The sequence below is a fragment of the Sarcophilus harrisii genome, chromosome 4 (assembly GCF_902635505.1).
Source record: "Sarcophilus harrisii chromosome 4, mSarHar1.11, whole genome shotgun sequence".
NCBI lineage: Eukaryota > Metazoa > Chordata > Mammalia > Dasyuromorphia > Dasyuridae > Sarcophilus > Sarcophilus harrisii.
The window spans coordinates 136,253,941-136,274,131 of record NC_045429.1 but is presented as its reverse complement, the minus strand read 5'-3'; the positions used below and the strand labels follow the sequence as shown (position 1 = coordinate 136,274,131).

The 20,191-nt window shown below is 35.5% G+C and overlaps 1 protein-coding gene across 1 annotated transcript in view; it reads right to left on the bottom strand.

The window, feature by feature from the left end:
* NOX3 (NADPH oxidase 3) overlaps window positions 1-10,948 on the bottom strand; it is a 97,451-nt gene extending 86,503 nt beyond the window's left edge. The window contains exons 1-4 of the mRNA XM_003769562.2: window positions 10,904-10,948; window positions 10,186-10,281; window positions 9,976-10,086; window positions 7,836-7,920 (exon numbers count right to left, since the gene is read on the bottom strand). Of these exons, the coding sequence (XP_003769610.1) occupies window positions 7,836-7,920; window positions 9,976-10,086; window positions 10,186-10,281; window positions 10,904-10,948 (337 nt within the window). The remainder of the gene's footprint in view (window positions 1-7,835; window positions 7,921-9,975; window positions 10,087-10,185; window positions 10,282-10,903) is intronic.
* Window positions 10,949-20,191: the final 9,243 nt, after the last annotated feature.

The following is a 20,191-nucleotide window of genomic DNA, read 5'->3' as shown; positions in this document are numbered from 1 at the left end:
GGAAACAGCCCTGAAAGTCCTGCCCCCATATCCTGGGCATCTTGTCATCATGTACTTCTAAGCCATCTTAATAGAGGTGTGTAACCTTGGAGAGAGCACATCCATCCTGAAGTTTGTGTACCAACCTCTAATTTCTTATTCATTCTCCTCTGGGATAGAACCACAGGCTTTCATTGGTTATTATGTTAAAGGATGCAATTAGAAACTGATAGAAGGATGCTAGGGAGGAGGGGGAGAAGAAAAGAGGGAGAAAAGAAAGGAGAAAGGAGATGTAGGGGAGAAGGAAGGGAGGAGGAGGAGAAGAAAAGAGTGGAGAAGAAAGGATAAAGGAGGTATAGGGGAGAAGGAAGAGAGGAGGAGAAGAAGAAAAGGGGAAAAGAAAAAGGAGAAAGGTATAGGGGAGAAGAAAGGGAGGAGGGGGAGAAGAAAACAGGGGAGAAGAAAAAGGAGAAAGGAGGTATAGGGGAAAAGGAAAGGAGGAGGGGGAGAAAAAAGAGGGGAGAAGAGAGGAGAAAGGAGGTGTAGGAGAGAAGAAAGGGAAGAGGAGGAGAAGAAAAGAGGGGAAAAGAAAAAGGAGAAAGGAGGTGTAGGGGAGAAGGAAGGGAGGAAGAAAAAGGAGAAGAGGATGAATCACAAGACAATGTTATCTGGAATCTTGGGCAGTTCTGTACATGCAGTGATGAGAATTTTGATTAGTCTGGCTTTTTACCTTCTGGCTTTCCTGCATGCCTACTTATGATAAGAGTGTCTGTGCTGTAGGTAATCCCTTACCAATAAATCATTTTTAGAGATCTCTAACCCTAGTAATATAAAGCCCTACTTTCACACCCTTTCATTTTTATTAATGACGAGTATTCTAGACTCCCTGTTCCAGACAGACCTCGAGGAACCTTCCAATTGAAAGCAAAGCATGCTTTTGAGCCTGAGTTACCCTTCAAAGTAAGCAGGAGATATTGGCCTGCGTAAAGCTTGCCCCACTCTCAGACTCAATTCCTTTCATCCTCCAGGTTCCAGTGCTAGACAACTAGCAAACTGGCAATTCCCCATAAGCTGTGATTTTTTTTTTTTTTTTTGCAAACCTGTAATAGGGAGAGGCTTCCAGGAGCCAGCCTGACCTAGGCCTCAGGTTTAGGAGGTTGAAATAAGAGAAGCAATTCAGGAGGAAAGACCCTAGAGAGTTGCAAACATTCAGTCTTTTCAGTACTTGACCTTCGCTCTGCCTTTTTTTTCAAATAAAATAATAAAACAGAATAAAATAAAGAATTATTCCTAATCTAGTTCTGTTGGAGGCACTTGGAGAGTTCTCAAAAACTCTAGTCCAGGTCCCTGGTTAATAAAATCTAATAGGATTTACAAATGAACACCACTTACAGTACCCCATAATCAGCACACATTCTAGCAGAAACTGGACCACAAATTTAAAAGTTTGGGACCAAATTCTGGTTGCTGAAGACTAGTCAGAATTTGTCCCTGGGATCTCCTTTTCTAAAGGACAGTTAATTAGGAAGTGACTAACTCCAAAATGATTGCTATCACTGACAGACAGGCAGCAAGATAGAAAGGACTGACCAGACTTCCAAGATTCTTCCTCAATTACAATTCCTTTGATCTTATTTCTTTCTCTCTTTTTCTCAAAGAAAAGAAAAAATAACTTAGAGCAACTGGACTCTTAATTGTAGTCTTTAAAATTCCCTCTCCCCCCTCCTACCCCTCTTCAATAAAAGCTTCTTATTTGAACTCTGAAGTTAAATCACTAATTAAATGTGCATGGGTAGTGTTTCCAACATTCCTACCCTTGTTTAACTCTGAAAGGGCTTTAGCAGAAAATAGATGTTGTTGCTTAAGGTAAGATTCAGCTTCAGCATCTTTTAGCTAAATGCCTGGTAAACTTGGGTCTATCCTGGGAATTTTCACCGTGGATTCTTCAAAGGCTTGAACAGCTCCCTCCGTACAGGAGCTACAGAGAAAGTCCACAAAATGCACTGCGGGAATTTCCATGTTTTTAGCTGATGGCACTGGATCTGCTGCCAGACTTCTAAGTGCCTTCTAAACCAATGTAGATTTAAAAAACACATTAAAACTTCAATTAAATGTTTGCATTGCTTGCATGACAGGACTATAGAAGGCTTAGTTTTTCCAGCTGATCTCCTAGGAAGTCACAGGAGTACTTTTCTCATCCTTAAGATGTTTTCTTCTTTCTCCCCCTTTTTTATAACTAATGTAACTCTCCAGAACCACTGCCCTCTGCCCTGTCCCTCTCCCCACCAGCCCCACTGGAGAAGAGAAATGGTAAATGATGTAGTTTTTTTTGGTCATTTCTCAGGTACCTGATGAGAAGAAAAATTTTTAAAATATAATTTTAGATTTGATTTTATGTACAATTCCTTGCATGTTGTTTCCCCCATTAAAATGTGAGTTCTTGAAATGAGGTCCAAGGTTTTGTTCTTGTGTACCTAGTGCTTAGCACAGTCCTTGGCACATAAGAGACATTTAATAAATGCTTTAGACTAAACTATGATCTCTGAGGTAATTAACTCCATGTACTCCCATAAAACATATATATATATATATATATATATCCATATCCATATCCATAAATAGAAATGAAAAAAATAGTGGAACTATTTGACATACTCAGAATCTATTCTTTGCCTAGATCTTAGAGCTTTTTGCTAGGATTTTTATTTTTTATGGGTTTAGATCCTTTCTATTTTATTACATTACTTTGTATAAATTAAGAAAAAATTATTAAAAAATCTTTTTTGTTTCATTCCTGTGCCTCCTTACAGCATTCAGGTGACCCTGGATTCCCTGAGGCTATGCCAGTGGAGTTCAAAGTATGGTGAGTCCTCCCCAGTTGGGCAAACTTTGAATGCAGCTTTGGTGACAGACATGATTCTGCCTTCTGAAAAATAGCCTAGCTGAATAGCAAAGAGACTCATCACTGGAAGGGTAGCTATCAAATGATTTTTTTTTTGTGAACCACAGCAATTTATGAAACTGTTATAGAAAGATTGTGATCTACATTGCTGAAGAGAGTATTCATTTCAATGAAATCACAATCTTTCAAGTGCAAAGGAAAAAAATGTATATAAAAACCAGTAGAGAAAAATTTGTACCATCAACTGAAGGGGCTAGAGTTGGAGATATATGTGTGTTTGTGTATATAAATAAATGACTATATATATGATACTATATAAATATAAATATGTACTATATATGTATATAAAATATATATGTATATGTGTATACATACATGAAACCATGGAGTAGTAAATATTATGTGATAGAAACATATATGTCATATATCTAACCCCATTAATTTATATAAGTAACACACGTATATTATATAGAAGTAATATGTATATATTACATAAAGGCACTATATGGTTTTTCAAAATGGTTATTTTCCAATATTTCAATGGGTTTCTGTACACACTAAAGTAAAAATTCCCTCTATTGGCGTTAGAGGCAGCTAGGTAGACTAGTTAATAGAATATTAGTTTTGGAGTCAGGAATAACCGTTGAACCTTGCATCAGACACCTACTATCTATAGGACTCTAGTCAAATTACTTAGCCTCAGATTGCCTATAAAATGGGAACAACAATAGCTCCTAATTCTTAGTTGTAGTGAGGATTAAAAGATATATGTAAACTTTAGAGAGCTATATAAATGGTTAAAATTATTATTAATGCCTCACTTTAACCCCAGTTGCTGAATTTCTGACCCCTAGTATGTATGCAATCCTTCAAACCCCTTCTTTCTCACACATTTTTTTTTTTTTTTTTTTTTTGCCATCCTTCCCCTATCGTTTTTTGGTCTTGAAGTAATCAATAGTATACATTGACTGAATCTGAAGGATCTCATTAATTTCATTGTAGATTTTTTCTAATTCTTCATCCATTAAGGAGATAGGGGTTCTTAAATTGCAATTATCTTCAAAGGTAATTTCTCTTTTTTTGTTGTTTATGCTTATCCTTTTTGTTTTTGTTGTTCAGTCATTTTTTTCAGTTGTATTCTACTATTTGGAATTTCATTTGGAGTTTAACTGGCAAAGAAACTGGAGTAGTTTGCCATTTCCTTTTCCAGCTCTTCTTTTACAGATGAGAAAACTGAGGCAAACAAGTTTTAGTGATTTTCCTGGGGTCACATAGCTGGTAAGTGACTGAGGTCACTTTTGAACTCAGGTCTTCCTGACTTCACAGCCAGTGCTCTCTCTACAATGCCACTTAACTGTTCAATATTCTTTATTAAGCATTATAAAAGGAAATGACCAATTGTTCCATGAGATGATCTTTCTTTTTGTCTTCATGAACATGAAAAAAAAAAAAAAAACAAAAACAAACCCTCTGCTAATTCTTTATTTTCCTCTGGAAGAAGGACTTTGCTCTTAATTGAAATTTTGTTTTGTCTTCTGGCTTCATTTATCATGAAAATATTGATACTGATGTAGTTCATATTTTAATAATAATTCAATTATAGAATCACAGAATTTCATAGTTGAAAGGAACTTCAAATGCCATTTAGTCCAATTTAGATCTCGAAAAGAATCTCTTCCTGATCATTCTTTTAAGAATATTTTCCAGCTTGTCAATGCTCTCATTTAAATGTGATACCCAGAATTGAAACCTATACTATAGATGTGGTCTCTTATACCTAAATACTGAGCCTTTCCTAATGTGTTTAATATCACATTAGTTTTCTGGGCTATCATTTCATATTGATGATCCATGTTGAATTTGCATTCTACTAAACCCTTCAGGTATTTTTTTCAGACTAATTTTGGTCTAGCCATGCTTCTCCTATATTATACTTGTTAAACATATTTTGAAATCAAAATTATTGGACGTAGATCAAACATTTAGAAAATCAACAGTTAGCAATAGTTTGTAAATAGTCAAAAAAGGATCACACACTGATCCCTGTCTGCCCTTCCAACACATGCATAGTAGAAGAACAGAACAGCCACATGGGACTAAAGTTCATTTTGTATTTTCTTTGATTCTTGAGTTGCCAAAATCAAATATTCATCAGTTTGTTACCAGCCTCTGTACTTAGCTAGCTAGATTTTCAGAAAGGAGACTCAGTTGGCAGGACCATACTTGAAATTTTTCCAATATATTAGAACCTTACAGAACCTATAGTCAGTCCACTGGCATGGCCTTCAAGAACTCAGGGTCACTTTCCAAGTACAATGAGGCATTACAGCAAGAATTAGTGGGGAGAAGAGATTAAACAATGAATAAAGTTCACAGTATAGTAGAGGGATAATTCACATACACTATTAAATATCAAAAAATAATGTGGAGTACTGCTTGAATGTCTTTTATTCCCTTAACCATCAGGGGGTGCTGATTCTATTCAGCTGAAAAGAATCTGGCTCTGGGAGTCCATTTTAGTGTTCTGAAAATTCAATTCACTGGCTAGAAATGCTGGAAAAGCTTCAGTGCTTTCTATCTGATTCCCAGAGAACCATTGATCTTATATTCCTCAACTTCACCTCTCTTTGTAGGGTACACTACTACCTCATTATATACATGTGAGGATTTGTGAATTTATCCAATCAGAACAGTGCCTCAGGCACTGTGCTAAAAACTTTGCAGATGTTATCTGGATTGATTTGCAAAGCAACCCTGGGAGGTAGGTACTATTGTTATGTCCCTTTTACAGTTGAGGAAAATGAGGCAGAAATAAGTTAAATAACTTGCTCAAAGTCATACAGATATAAGATATTTGATATCAGATATATCAGGTATCAGAACTCAAACCTTTCTAATTCCAGACCCACCACTCTATCCACTATACTATTATTGGGGTTATTATTATTACTTCTATTCTGAATATAGGTAAGATTAGCTTCTCCATTCTTCCATGCTAGAAGCACAGGCTCAAAAATAATCATAATCAAAGTCAAAAGTATCATAAGAAATTTTGAAAATTTGGTTGAAGTTAAGTATCTTGAAAGCCAGATTGCTTCATTTTCTTCTTGTGCCATGTTTAACACATTAAAGGCACTTAATAAATGCTTGCTGATTGATTAGATAAGTGTTTTTTGGGAACAGGAATACAATACTCTTGATGATCTGGTCAGCAGCTAAGTGGTTTGTGATTATTCAATGAGGGAGGAAAGGACTCACCTAAAAATTTTTCTACTGCAGGGTAAGCCCAATACCCCAAAGGGGAGAAATTAGACTTTCTGGTGCCCTTGTTTAAACACACTTCATAGTACAAAATATCAGAGGTTCTTCTGCCATTTTTTTTTCTGGCTCTGGATCTTTCTTTTTAGTTTAATTTGATACTCCCTTTTAGTTCTTTTTCTTCTGAGTCTTGCATCTCTTTACCCCTATTCCTTAACAAACCACAAAGTCTTTTTCAAAGCATCTCTTTGGTTAGTTTAATCTGGTGTTAAGAAAAATCAATTGGGAGAATCTTTGCCTCATGTCTCATTGCACACCCCAAGTCTATGTTAATTGGCACTCCTGCACAGTCTGTCATATCTTGTTGCTTAATTAAATTCACATTTGTTTTGGAGTGTTCCTTTTACTCTGGTATTCTCTATGCATGGGAGGATAAAAACAAATGAGGAAAACATTTTATAGTTAAATTGGTTTGAGGAAAACAGTCCTGAATCATAACTCTTTATCATTTATGTAGTCCTTCATTTCAATATCTTTGTTTTCCTGTTTTATTTTTGGTACATATTGGAACATACTAATTTTGGTGCCTTTGGTAAAAAAAAAAAAAATGTTATTTACCTTAAATATTTATGGTGCTTTATACCATTTCATTGAAGCTTATATCTATTATTTCATAAGTCTAATATTTCAGAACCTTGTTGTCTTTTTTTCTCTTTTCTTCCCTCCCTCTCTCCCTCCTTTCTCCCTCCCTCCTTCCTTTCTTCCTTCCTCCCTCCCTCCTTCCTTCCTTCCTCCCTCCCTCCCTCTTTTCTTCCTTTCTTCCTTCCTCCCTCCCTCCCTCTTTTCTCCCTCCCTCCCTTCCTTCCTTCCTTCCTCCCTTCCTCCCTTCCTCCCTCCCTTCCTCCCTTCCTTCCTTCCTTCCTCCCTTCCTTCCTTCCTTCCTCCCTTCCTCCCTCCCTCCCTCTTCCTTCCTCCCTCCCTCCCTTCCTTCCTTCCTTCCTTCCTTCCTTCTTTCCTTTCCTTTTCTCATTTCTTTCTTTGTTCCAACATATAAATTATTTTTGTATGACTATAAATGCAATTCATTGCACTGGGTAGTGCAATCCCATTGAATCATATTTTTAAAATGACCTTATGTGCTTTGAAGAAGAAATTGAGCATACAATAATCCCCAAACCTAATTATTCACAATTGAAAATAGTGTTAATCATGTATCTCTTTCTAAATAGTGGAAAATGTTGCAGCAAGAGGATCTGAATAAAGAGAGTTTAAAAGGATAAATACCAAATTATTCTTTCTGGATTGTAATGGTCCTATAGAAGACAAATCATAGAATTTAGATAAGGAATGATGGGTTAGACATCTCTCATTCTGGAATATTTGGAAAATAAGTGCAAGAGAAATTGCATAACTTCTCCATGTTCATCAAGTAAACATGTAGCAGAACATTCAATGTAATATATGCCTACTTTCTCTGAATAAAATCTAGGATTTTATCTCTATATATTGCTAATCCCAATACAAGGTTGCCTTACTGTACATTTGTCTTACTCAAGGCTACACTCTAATTCTTTTAGTTTAGTTTAGTCTTGTAATTATTTGGGTACCATATCTAGGTTCTTAGGAAATCCTTTTGGATAATAACAAATTGCATAAATCAGGAAGAAGAAAAATCCATAGGTAATGAAACACTTACTTGCATTAATAGCTATTGCATAGGCCACCAGTTTGTGGAACTTGAGGCTTTTGCCTAATTGTTTCTTCCATGGTTCTCTGCAACACTGAATGAGAAAACATAATAGTTTTTGGAGATAATGGATAATAGAATAAGAAGCAGGAAATCTGAATGATTACTCTTTTTCATTGCCATTGAATTACTAAGAAGTTATCTATATCACACCAAAACTACCAGTTGATTTGCTCAAGTCTTTTCCTTCAATTTGTTCAATAGGAAGAAGGAAAGAAAGCCAATTTGGTCAAATTCAGGAGAAAAAATAAATCAATGGTCTACATTCTTTGTGTAGTCATTTTTCAGTCATGTCCAATTCTCTGTGAATCTATTTGGTGTTTTCTTGCCAAAGAGTGGTTTGCCATTTCCTTCTCCAACTCATTTTACACATGAGAAAACTGAAGCAAACAATCAAATGATTTACCCATTCTCACACAGCTAGTAAGTGTTTGAGAAAAGATTTGAACTAGGTAAGGTGAATCTTCTTGACTTCAGACCCAACATTCTACCCACTGTGTTACTTTTGAATTCCTAAGACTACCTGAATGAGACACACTAATTTTGGGCAAACCTACTAACATCCATTCCTTGGTTTCTGCATTTAGAAAAATAGAATTCATATCCCATTTATGGAACATAATCTTATATGGGTTAAATGACCCATTAATTTTTTTAGCTACTTAGAGAAAGACATTATAGAGTTTATATGCATTTTTACTAACTTATTATCAAAGATTTCTATTCTTGCTGATGTTTGAAAACTCCACATTTTTCCCTTTTCAAAAAGCAGTCTTGTACAAGTTATGATTCTCTATGGCAGGATGTTTGGCCAAAGACCAAACATTTTGAAATAAGTATAATTAGGGGAAAAGCCTGTGATTTTGGAGTAAGATTCAACTCTAAGAAATCTAGTGATTTAGATTTTCAAATTCCATTATTCTGTAAGATGCTTCCTTGTCGACTCTCTGCTGAACTATTTATGTAAGTTCTTTGAATTTGAAATGGTGAGAATTCATGCTGCTTTAGTAGTTCTACCTTTGTGAATCAGGTCAAGTTTATTAACTCCATTTTTCAGACAGAGCCAATGAGACACAGAGAGGTTGAATGATGTGACCAATATCTTGTAGGGAGAAAATGGCAGAAGTGAGAGTATAACTAGAAATTCTGATTTCCTGGCTTAATCACTGGTTTCTCCTCATAGCAAGATATAAACCTTAGTTTAAAAGGGATGTTAAGACTTTAGGAGAGAATGAGACACAGTGAATAGAGGGACAATTTTGAAAGCCAAATAACACAAGTTCTGAGTTCACTATTTATAATAATGTATAATGTGTTGGTGAGAGGAATTCCTACATTGGAAGCTTCCTGTTACTAATAAACACACAGATCATTTGAGCAAACTAAGACTTATAAGGGGCACATTTAGTTTTAGATTGGGGTAACAGATTAAAAAGGGAATGTTGCATAAGGGTATATATATATATATATATATATATATATATATATATATATATATGGGTAGCAGTCTCCTACCTCTGACACATGCCAGTTGTGTGATCATGGGCAACTTAAATTCTCAGTGCTTCAAGTGATTTTGTAAGACTGTAAGCCACAGATTGTGGGGCTTACAAGTATTGATACCAATATTTAGAAAGATGATAACATCTATTGTTGCTGAGTCATTTCAGTCACTTCCAACCTTCTATGACTCTATTTGGGGTTTTCTTGGCAAAAATAGTGGAATAGCTTACCATTGCCTTCTCCAATGTTTGCCCATTTTACAGATTTAAAAACAAAACAGGCAAATAGGCATTAAATGACTAGTAAAATGAGGTCAGGTTTGAACTCAGTTTCTCTTGACTTCAGGGCCAACACATTATCCACTGCACCATCTAGCAACCCTTATAACATCTGTAAAGGGAGCTTTCATCCTGAGAGTTCCCTAAGTGCATGAAGCAACAGATCTAGATGTCCTCCTCCTCCAAACTTAAATAATTCAATTCAACAAACACTTATTAAGCACATATTATTTGGAAAGCCCTAGTCAGACACTATGATAACGACCATGCTAACCACAGAGAAAAGTCAAGCTGGGTGTGGTACTTACAATGATTGTCCCTCTCAAAAATGAAATGAAATTTCGGCTGACGGGTAACAGAATTAACATGCAATTATAGTTCAGGCACACAGCAGATGCTCTTGCCCAAGCCAAAGATGACTGGATATGGATAAAAGTACAAAAAAGAGGCATATTAAAAAGAAGGAAGCTGAAGATAAAGGAATATTATTTTCCAAAGATTCATAATCTCTTACTTACACCTAGAATAACCCGTGTGTAAAGAAAAGCATCCTCTTCTTCATACCGACAGAATGTGTCAATAAACAGATAGAAATTCCCTCCCAACCATGACAGCTAGAATACAGAAGAGAGAGGTGAGAGTGAGCCAATCAATACCGTCGTCAACATTTTCCTGTATTCAGAATCACTTATAAGTCTTTAAAAATTAAATTAGAATTTCATTTTGCTAATCAGAAATGCGGTACCCCCTTCCTTATTATCAAATTGTTCTTATGGGTAATTATAAGAGTAATAAATTGTAAATATTTTTATTATATGTTTAAAAACCCATGGAAGTACTCCAAACTGTTTCAAAATTGTAAAAGGTTGTAAATTCCCCGTGAGACATTGCTAAAGGTCAATGACATCTAGAAGAAGGGAGACAAAAACCTCAGAAAGTACTTGAGAAAGACCCCAATCTTGCAAGCTGGTTTGAAGACCTCATTTGATTTCCAGAAGCCATTTCATACATTATGCAAGAATAAAATACTTGACTTTAAAAATAATTGAAAATGAGATTGCTCACACAAACAACTTTACATAATTCTTTAAGGGTATATTAAATATGACTATTGAATGTTTTCTAATCAGATCTCTGTTTTTGTGTCATACTTGAAATCACTTAACATTCCGACACACTCAAATTCAAAGTATGTTTATCATATTTTGTAACGTTGAGAAATAAAGAGCTACTTACTAGTAACACGACAGACAGACTTTCATTCAAAATCCAGCACCCCATCTGAATGGCTTTGCTTTTATGCTGAGAAGCAACTTACTCTTTTTCTTCACCTTAGCTTGGATTTTCTGCCCTTCGTAAGGGCTTTCCTACTAACTCCTTTTGTCTTTAGGTCTTAATAGGCACCTCCTGGGAGATGTGCTTTCTAGGAATTTCTAATTAAGGACTTCCTGCCAAGAGCAGATCACCAACCTGACATGCCTCATGACCTAAGTAAATAAAAAGCAAACCTCTGTCTAATGATTTTTTTCTCCAAAATATTTCACAAGAAAGGAAAACTGTTATATTAAATTATCCTCATATACTATCTACTCCATTTTCTAGATGGTTGCAGTTCAGATTATAATACCAAATTGAACAAATACATGAAATAAATAACTGAACCCAGAAGCTGAAATAAAGAAAAAAATTTTTTTCTCTCATATTTTTGGTATTTATATAATCTGTCTCTACTATTCTAAGAAAATCTTTGATTCTGGACAAAAATAATGTCTCAATTAATATTAATTGGTAGTAATGATGATAATCATATGATAAAGATGAAAATGAAAAATGCTTTAGGTAAGAACATTTTATATATGTACAATATATGAGCATAAAAAGAGTGTGTTTTTGGAGATTGTTTTATCACTTTGCCTTTGTGTGTTAACATATAATTTTTATATTTATCAAACATTATTTTCTTAGGGCCAGTGTTGTGAGATTGGCATTTCTTTAAAACTGTCCAAACCCGGATCATTTTTGTGACTTCATCTTCCAACCTAGCATACAAATTATACTATTTCTAGGTCTGTAGAGAGATAAGGGCATAATTCTCCGAATGGTTCAGGTCAAATGTTTTTAAACATGAAAAATAACCGGAAAAAAGTGAAATAAAGGGGTTATCTGATTTATGACTTCAGCTCTCCTTGCAACTTAACATCATAAGATAAAAGGCTTAGAGCTAAAAGAGATCTCAGAGACCCATCTTGTTCAACCCTCTATTTTACAGAGAAGGTAACTGAGGCCCAGAGGTAAAGGGACCTGTACAAGATCACACATTAGAAATCTAGCTTCCATGTTTATATCAGTCAGTCAATATGTTAACCAGTCTATCAGTCAACGAACATTTATTAGGTGTCTTTCATTAATTATTGTCTAACATACAACTCAATTATGAATAAGGCATTGTCATTCAGTATATTAAATAAACATTTGATTGACCTTGGCATAATGAAACATTGGCCCTAGACTTAGGAAGAATTGGATTTGAATCCTAAATAAAGAAAAAAAAAAGTCTCAGAATCTAATTTGTGACGTTGGGCAAGTTATTCATTCTTTCTGAGCCTGTTTCCTCATCTGTAAAATGAAGATTATAAAAGCATCTTATTCATAGGTGTAGTGGAAGAGTTGAATGGAATAAAATATATAAATCATTTTGAATACCTTAAAGCACTATGTAAACATTAGCTTTATTATATGAATTTTATGGGATGTGTCTAAACCAATGATTTCACAAACATATGTCACTTCTATTACAAAAACTCTCTTTGTCAGTGTGAGTAGACAACTCATCTTTACCTTATAGTCTTATAAACTTGCTTAGAGTATCGTGAGACTTATCACAGCTAAAGTGGGGCCAGGAGGAGAACTTGAACTCAGTCTTCCTGACATGAGGGCAGCCTGTCTGTTATACATTTCACCATGTTAACTCTTTCTGTGTATAATATATCTCATCTATTACTTCCTCTCCCTTCCTGTTATCCTCTTCCCCATCCCCACCCGCACTTAGATTTTGTATATCAGTTTGAAAGAAAAGTTCAATATTCAATCAATCGAATGAAACTAAATATTTCCATCCCTCATTCAACCATTCTGGCTTTCCATAAATAATGTCAGAACAGATTCATAGATGGACAAACAAGCAGACAGATGGACATATTTTCAGAGAAAAGCAAGATTATTTGGAAAAGTGTTGTCTGATGCTTTCACGTGTCAGTAATAAAAAAAATTAAACTTCGATTTTATTTAGAAGCAACAGAAATGAGTCTTCTGTCTGATTTGTTTCCTTTTAGAAATGGATCAAATCACAGGTATTCTGGCAAAATTAACTTGAGATTATAGCTTAGCTAGGGAAATTGCTACAGTCATTTCCTTTAAAGTACACTCACTGTAGATGTGAAATCTTCATATTCATTCCTCTAAGCCAATAATCTTCTATCATGAAATAATTTGTTATTATTCCTGAAGTGTTTAGGATTTACATATCTTTGAGGTCTTATCTGGTTGGGTTATAAAAATTAATTCAGAGGGAAATATACCTACAGTTTTATGCTATCTCTTCTATTTTTGGTCTGGTGAGTATGAGAAAGATTTGAAAATTTCTAGGCTTTTATATCTTTCACATAGTAATCTAAATAATAAAGAGACATATTATGGAGTAATAAAAGGTGGTCACAATTTTTGTTAATTGCTTAGTGTATTTTCAGACCCACATTAAAAACATCATTGACGACTTAGTTTTAAAGAGATGTCCATCATTACTTCAAAAATAAGGTTGGTTAATTCTCATTTGAATACATAGAACTACATTGAATTAACTGGATGCTATATTTATTATTCATTCATAGCATCCATGGGAGTTATTACAAAGAAGCAGTTATGATTTGCATTGTGGAAATGTACCTTGGGCAGCTCATATTTTAATTCATTATTTTTTCAGAGATTTTCTTTTTAGGGAAAATATTATGGTCAGAGAATCATGGATTCATTGCTACAGAGGACCTGAGATGTATTCCAGTCCAATCTTTTCATTTTACAGATGAAGAAATTGAGGGTCAGGGAGACTAAATTATTTTCCTGAGGTCATGCAGGTAGAAAGTGACAAAGTAGGGATTTGAGTCCAGATTCTCTGACCACAACTATATTACAGTTGGCCAATTATAACACAATAGTTCAGAATTGGGAGGAACCTTAGAGACCATCTAATCCAACTGTCTCCTTTTACAGATAAGGAAACTGAGGCACTGAGAAAAAATTATGCACTTATTAAGGTCACACTGCTAGTTAATGGCAAGGTAAAATCCAAAGTGAAATATAAGACCCCTTTTCTTTCCCTACCTCAAACTATCATATTTAATTAGTATTCAGCAAGTTTTTCAATAAATGGTAGAACCTTTCCTTTTCAAAGAGGGCAGTGTATAGTACCTTGGGTGCAGAAATCTGAGTTCTTTTCCAGGCTTTGGCATTTAAACATAAGTTTTAAACATGAGCTATAATCCCACTACAGAAAGCTCCTATAGTATTTCCTTTTAGAAATTATTGTCCTATCAGGGAACACTTTCTCTCTCTCTCTCTCTGTCTCTCTCTGTCTGTCTCTCTGTCTGTCTGTCTCTCTCTGTCTCTCTGTCTCTGTCTCTGTCTCTCTGTCTGTCTCTGTTTCTGTCTCTGTCTCTCTCTGTCTCTCTGTCTCTCTCTGTCTCTCTGGCTCTCTCTGGCTCTCTCTTTGTCTCTCTCTTTGTGTCTCTCTCTCTGCCTCTCTCTGTCTCTCTCTCTCTCTGTTGGGAGAAGTCAGTCAGTCAGTCAGTCAGTCATTCTTTCAATCAGCATTTGTTAAGTGTCTACTATTTACCAGGTTGGGCAGCTAAGTAGCACAGTGACTAGAGTAGTGGATTTAGAATCAAGAATCTACATCTTTATGAGTTCAAATCTGGCCCCAGATATTTATTAGCTGTGTGACTCTGGGCAAGACACTTAATCCCATTCATCTCAGTTTCCTCATCTATAAAAAGAACTAGAGAAGGAAATGGCAAACCATTTTAATATTTTCATTAAGAAAATCCCAAATGGGGTCAAAAAAGAGTTGAACATAACTGAAAGGACTGAATAACACCATCAAAAATAAAAAACAGCAGCATTCACCAGGCACTGTGCTAAGTGCTGGAAAAGCCCTTTTGAACACCATCTTCATATAGGCTCTTTTTGTTCACATCAATGTCATTTCAATTTCATAGCCATGACCCGGGGAGGGTGTTACTTCTTTCTCAGTTAAAAGACATCCCAAGCCATCAGATTACATCATTGGTCTCCAAGTTGATTAGATTCCAGATGTCAGTTCTTATCTTGAGAACAAGAGCCAACTTCAATTGAACCTTGTGCTCTCTGTCTCTAATGCAGGGATTGTGACAGACAACACAAAGTACATTGAGGACTCTGCAGGTGCCAGGTGCTCTAGGATTCTTATCTTCTGTCTGCTTCCTCATGACATTTTATGCCTACACATCATGAACAAATATCGACAGGTTCTGCTGTTTAGGATAATGAGGTTTGTCTTAGCCACGGTGATTTTTAAAGGACTTTGCAAGGACCGCAGCTACAATTGCTAGCCCTCTGAGTGCTTAGTGCTTATCTGGGGCAAAGTCAGATAGGGAGAAAAATGGTCAGAAGGGGAAAGGGAGAAGAGGGAGCTGGAACAAGGCAAATCTAGTAGGAATTTTAGCCACTTTTGCCTCTCATTTTCAATATTCAAAAGAAACACCAGGACAGAACAAGGAGTTCCAAAAGTTTGGCTGAGGAATTCTTTGTAGACCGAGGAAGATGGAGACTGCAAAGAATGGAGGGCAGAGGGAACACCTTGGGCTAGTTACCCATGGAAAAGTACACAAGGAAATTTGCAGAATGACAGGGAATCTTTAATGTGAGCAATCTTGTGCTAAAAGAGGGAAGAAAATTAGTTATGCTGAAGATTACTGGTTTTACTAAAAAAAAAAAAATCATTAACATGATTCTTTTTTCCCCTTAAATTCTTATTTTAATAGTTATCACTTGTTTTTTTCACCTCACTTTCATTTCATTTCTAAATATGTCTTTTCTCATTCCCTTACACAGAGAACAGTTGTTGGTGTTCACGTGGGTCTCATTTTTCTACTGGCAAAGATACTGGATTAGTTTTCCATTTCCTTCTCCAGCTAATTTACCGATGAGGAAACTGAGGCAAACAGGGTAAAGTAACTTGCCCAGTGTCACACAGTTAATAAATATTGAAGACTACATTTGAACTCAAATCTTCCTGATTCTAGGCTCAGAACATTCTCCACTGTGTCACTGTGCTGTATCTTATAATAAAAATTTAAAAAGAAGAAAAAATCACATCAGCAAAACCAATTAACAAATTGTCTGATAAGTATATGTGATATTCCATATCCACAATCTCCTACCTCTGTAAAGATGCAAACCATTTCATTTTAAGTAGGCACAGCTTCCAACCATGGTTCTTAAAAGCATATGTGCTATGTACTAGACAGTATTCTCTCACCCATTAGTCACAAATGCCTGAAAGCCAGTGAAATGAATGTTGCCTTATTTGTTTTGAAAGATGGATGTAATCAGTTTTACTAATGCAAAAGGCATTGTCCACTGCTGTATTCAATAAACATTTGCTAAATACCCACTATGTCTAAGTCACTGTGCTCAATACAAAAATATTTTCTGCCTTGGTCAGAAGAAGCTCAAGAACATATAATTCTACATTTGGAGTTGCAAAGTGACCTCAAAAGTCATTCGAGGACAAGCTTTCATTTTACAGATGAGGAATGTGAAGATCAGAGAAGTTAATGTTTTGCTTAAGGTCACAATGATGGTAAGTGACAGAGACAGGATTCCAGCCCTGTACTCAGCACTGCTAACTCCATAAGGATAATCAATCAGTCACTCAAAAAGCATTTATTAAGTACCAGTTATGTGCCAAGCACTGAGCTAAGTGCTAATTATGAGCCCAATATATCATAGGAGGATGTAGGGAGATAAAAAAAAAAATAATAGCTTTTTATTTTCAAAATATATGCAAAGATAATTTTCAACATTTACCCTTGCAAAACCTTGTGTTCCTCTTGTGTTTTCTCCCTTCCTTCCCCCAGCCCTCCCCTAGACAGTGAATAATCCAATATATGTTAAACATGTGCAAGTCCCACAATTCCCTCATTTACATATTTCTACATTTATCATGCTGCACAAAAAAAATCAGATCAAAAAGGAAAAAATGAGAAAGAAAAACAAAAAAGCAAGCAAACAACAACAAAAAGGCAACACAGTCCTTTCTCTAAATACAGATGGCTTTCTCTATCAAAAGTCTATTAGAACTGGTCCAAATTACCTCATTGTTGAAAAGAGGTATGTCCATGAGAGTTGATCATCACATAATTTTGTTGTTGCTGTCTACAATGTTCTCTTGGTTCTGATGTAGGGAAATTTGAAAGTTGTCTTCTAAGTATTTGGAGATTTGTTATTTGGAATAGGGATTAAGCTTATTCTCTTTTTTTCCCTAGAAGAGAGAAGAATGAACAAAACATAGAGATAGCTTGTATGTACATAGCTGTTTGCATCTTGTCGTCCACATGAGCTCCTTGACAGTAGGGACCACTTCCTTGTTTTCCCAGTGGTTAACACAGTGAGTGGCACATAGTAGGTTCTTGAGAAATGTTACCTGACTGACTAGAAATTTCTATATGGAATAGGATAAAATGTGATAGGAGCAAAGTACAAGGTCTAGACAAAATGTGAATTGCTGATGAGGATTGGGAACTCATTTAGGAAGTGACACTTGAGCCTAGCCTTGAAAGAAATGAAGAATTTCAATAATCCCAACTTAAAGATAATGTGAAATAAGAAAAAAAATACCTCTCAATACACATTCATTATTCTTCTTTAGTAAAAAAAAAAATAGCTAGCATTTAAATAGCACTTTTAGATTTGCAAAATGTTTTAAATATTATACCTTGTTTGGCCCTCACAACAACCCTATGGAGTGCATGCAATTATCAACTCCTTTTTGCAGATGAGGAAAAAGAGGCAGCAAGGTAAAATTGGAGGGATGAAATCCTAAAAACAAGCAAATTTCTAGTAAATAGGAAGCTAACAGCATTTGTACTGCAAAGCTCTCTTAGACTAGAATCCTTCAGCATTATATTTTTAGCTGCTTTAGTGTTTCACAGTTAAAGAGTGGCTGACCCAACAAAGGAACTCTTTGATCCTCAAGGGCAAGATTGATCATCGGGAAGCTTTTGCTGCTGCATACTAAAAAGTGGAGCTCCCCATAGATAGTGCAGAGGAGTTCATCCTAGAAAAAGCAGCACCTGTGAGCAGTTCTCTTCTAACTATTAAAGAAACATTGCCTGTCCTTGCTTCCAATAACCAAATCTCATCATCTGGATTCAAAACAAATGCTTAGTCAGCACCTCCTTGCATGGTGCTGTGTTCCAGTTAGAAGAAGCCAAAACCATACCAAAAACAACAAAAATCCTCCACAGCCTCTACATAAGTGTTTTCAAGTAACATTCATAGTGATCATTATGTTGATTTCATTTCATTTCTTTTCTTTTCCTTTCATTTCTTTTCATTTCTTTTTCTTTCTTTCTTTCTCTCTTTCTTCCTTTCTTCCTCTTCCTTCCTTCCTTTCTTCCTCTTCCTTCCTTCCTTCCTTCCTTCCTTCCTTCCTTCCTTCCTTCCTTCCTTCCTTCCTTCCTTCCTTCCTTCCTTCCTTCCTTCCTTCCTTCCTTCCTTCCCTCTTTCCTTCCTTCCTTTCTTTCTTTTTAAAGACTCAAGATCTTGGAAAAACTTTAAAGAAGACTATAAATTAAATTGATATTTTATATTCAAGAAGATTAAAGAACATATGACACATATATTATTTCATATGCTTGAAGGAGGGGTTAGTGGCCCTTTTATAAACTGCCCCCTCCCATTTTATCAGTCTCTGGCATCTTATACCTCCATGCCACTCTGCCTTCTCTCCACTCCCCTGACTCCTTTCTGATCCACTGACATTTCTTGACTCCAGACATTTTCCCTCTATATCCTCCATTTCTGGAATGCCCTCTGTCCTTATCTCTGTCTCTTGGTTTCTCTTCTTCCTTTAAATCTCAGCTAAAAGATCACCTTCTAAAGGAGGACTTTCCCAGTGCTCTCAATTCCAATGCCTTCCCTCTATTTTATCCTGTAATTACAGCTTGTTTTTGCATAGATATTTGTATGTTGTCTGTCCCATCTGATTGTGACCTGCTTAAGAGGAGGGATTTTTGTTAAGTTTTTCTGCATCCCTAGTAATTAGCACAATGCTTGGCACAAAATAGGTCCTTAATAAGTATTCAATTAACTAGGTTATAATCTTGAACCATGATTCTCTTACTCCAAATCGTGGCTTTGCCCCTTACTGCTATATGATGCTGGATAAGATTGAGCAAGTTTTAGTTTTCTGACCTTTTATTATTTATCTGCAAATAAAAACAAAGAAACTAGCAAGCAAACAAATAAAAGCAGCTTGGAAAAGAAGTAGGAGAGGGAGAAGGCAGATCATTGTTAGGAAAAAAATCAAAGGAAGAGATTTGGACCAGATAATCTATGAAGTCTCTTTTAGTTCTAAATCTATGAGAATCTATGTATACTACAATTCTGTCTGTTCCAGCTTTGTGATTATGAGCAAGCTGTTTAATGAACCCTCAGTTTCTTCATCTGTAAAATGGGAAAAAGAATTTCATGCTTAATAGAACTATTGTGAGAAAGGTGCTTTATAAATCTTATTGTGCACATGAATTTGAATGATTATTACTTAGGCTTTATTTTCATTCTTGGAGTAAAATGAGTCCTATACAATCCAGTTTTTAAATCATCTCTGCCACAAACTTAGTTAAGAATATTCATCTTGGCTAATTTTCATTTAGACTAATTAAATAAAAAGTTCATAATTTTGGATTCATTCCACATTTATTTTATTTAACCAGGATTCACTGAGGATATTGTGGATATAACAGTGTATTATTGGGCATTAAAAGGGAACCGAAGAGGTGGATGATATAGTCTCTATTCTTAAATAACTCAATATCTAATCAGAAAGTAAAATTATCTATGACAAAAATAAAGTAGAAATATAAGAAGGGGGAATGATGTCGTGGCATAAATTATATACACAGGCAGTAAAGGATCTCAAAAGGGAAAACTCAGCATAATGGCTTAGTCAGGGAACTCTCATTAAAGGAGATGACTTGAGATGGGACATGAAAGAGATGTAGAAAATGAATTTGAGAGAGGTTGGGGGAAATCATTCCAAGGCTGATTTCCTGTGGCCCTTAATTATTAGTCTTGGTCACAAGAGAGCCACTTAGGCACAAAATCCAAACAACAATCTCTAAATCACCTCTTTTGTCTTGGTTATTATTTCAATTGCTTTGATTCTATTATCATCTTGTAAAACAAAAACAAAGAAATCATTGCTTC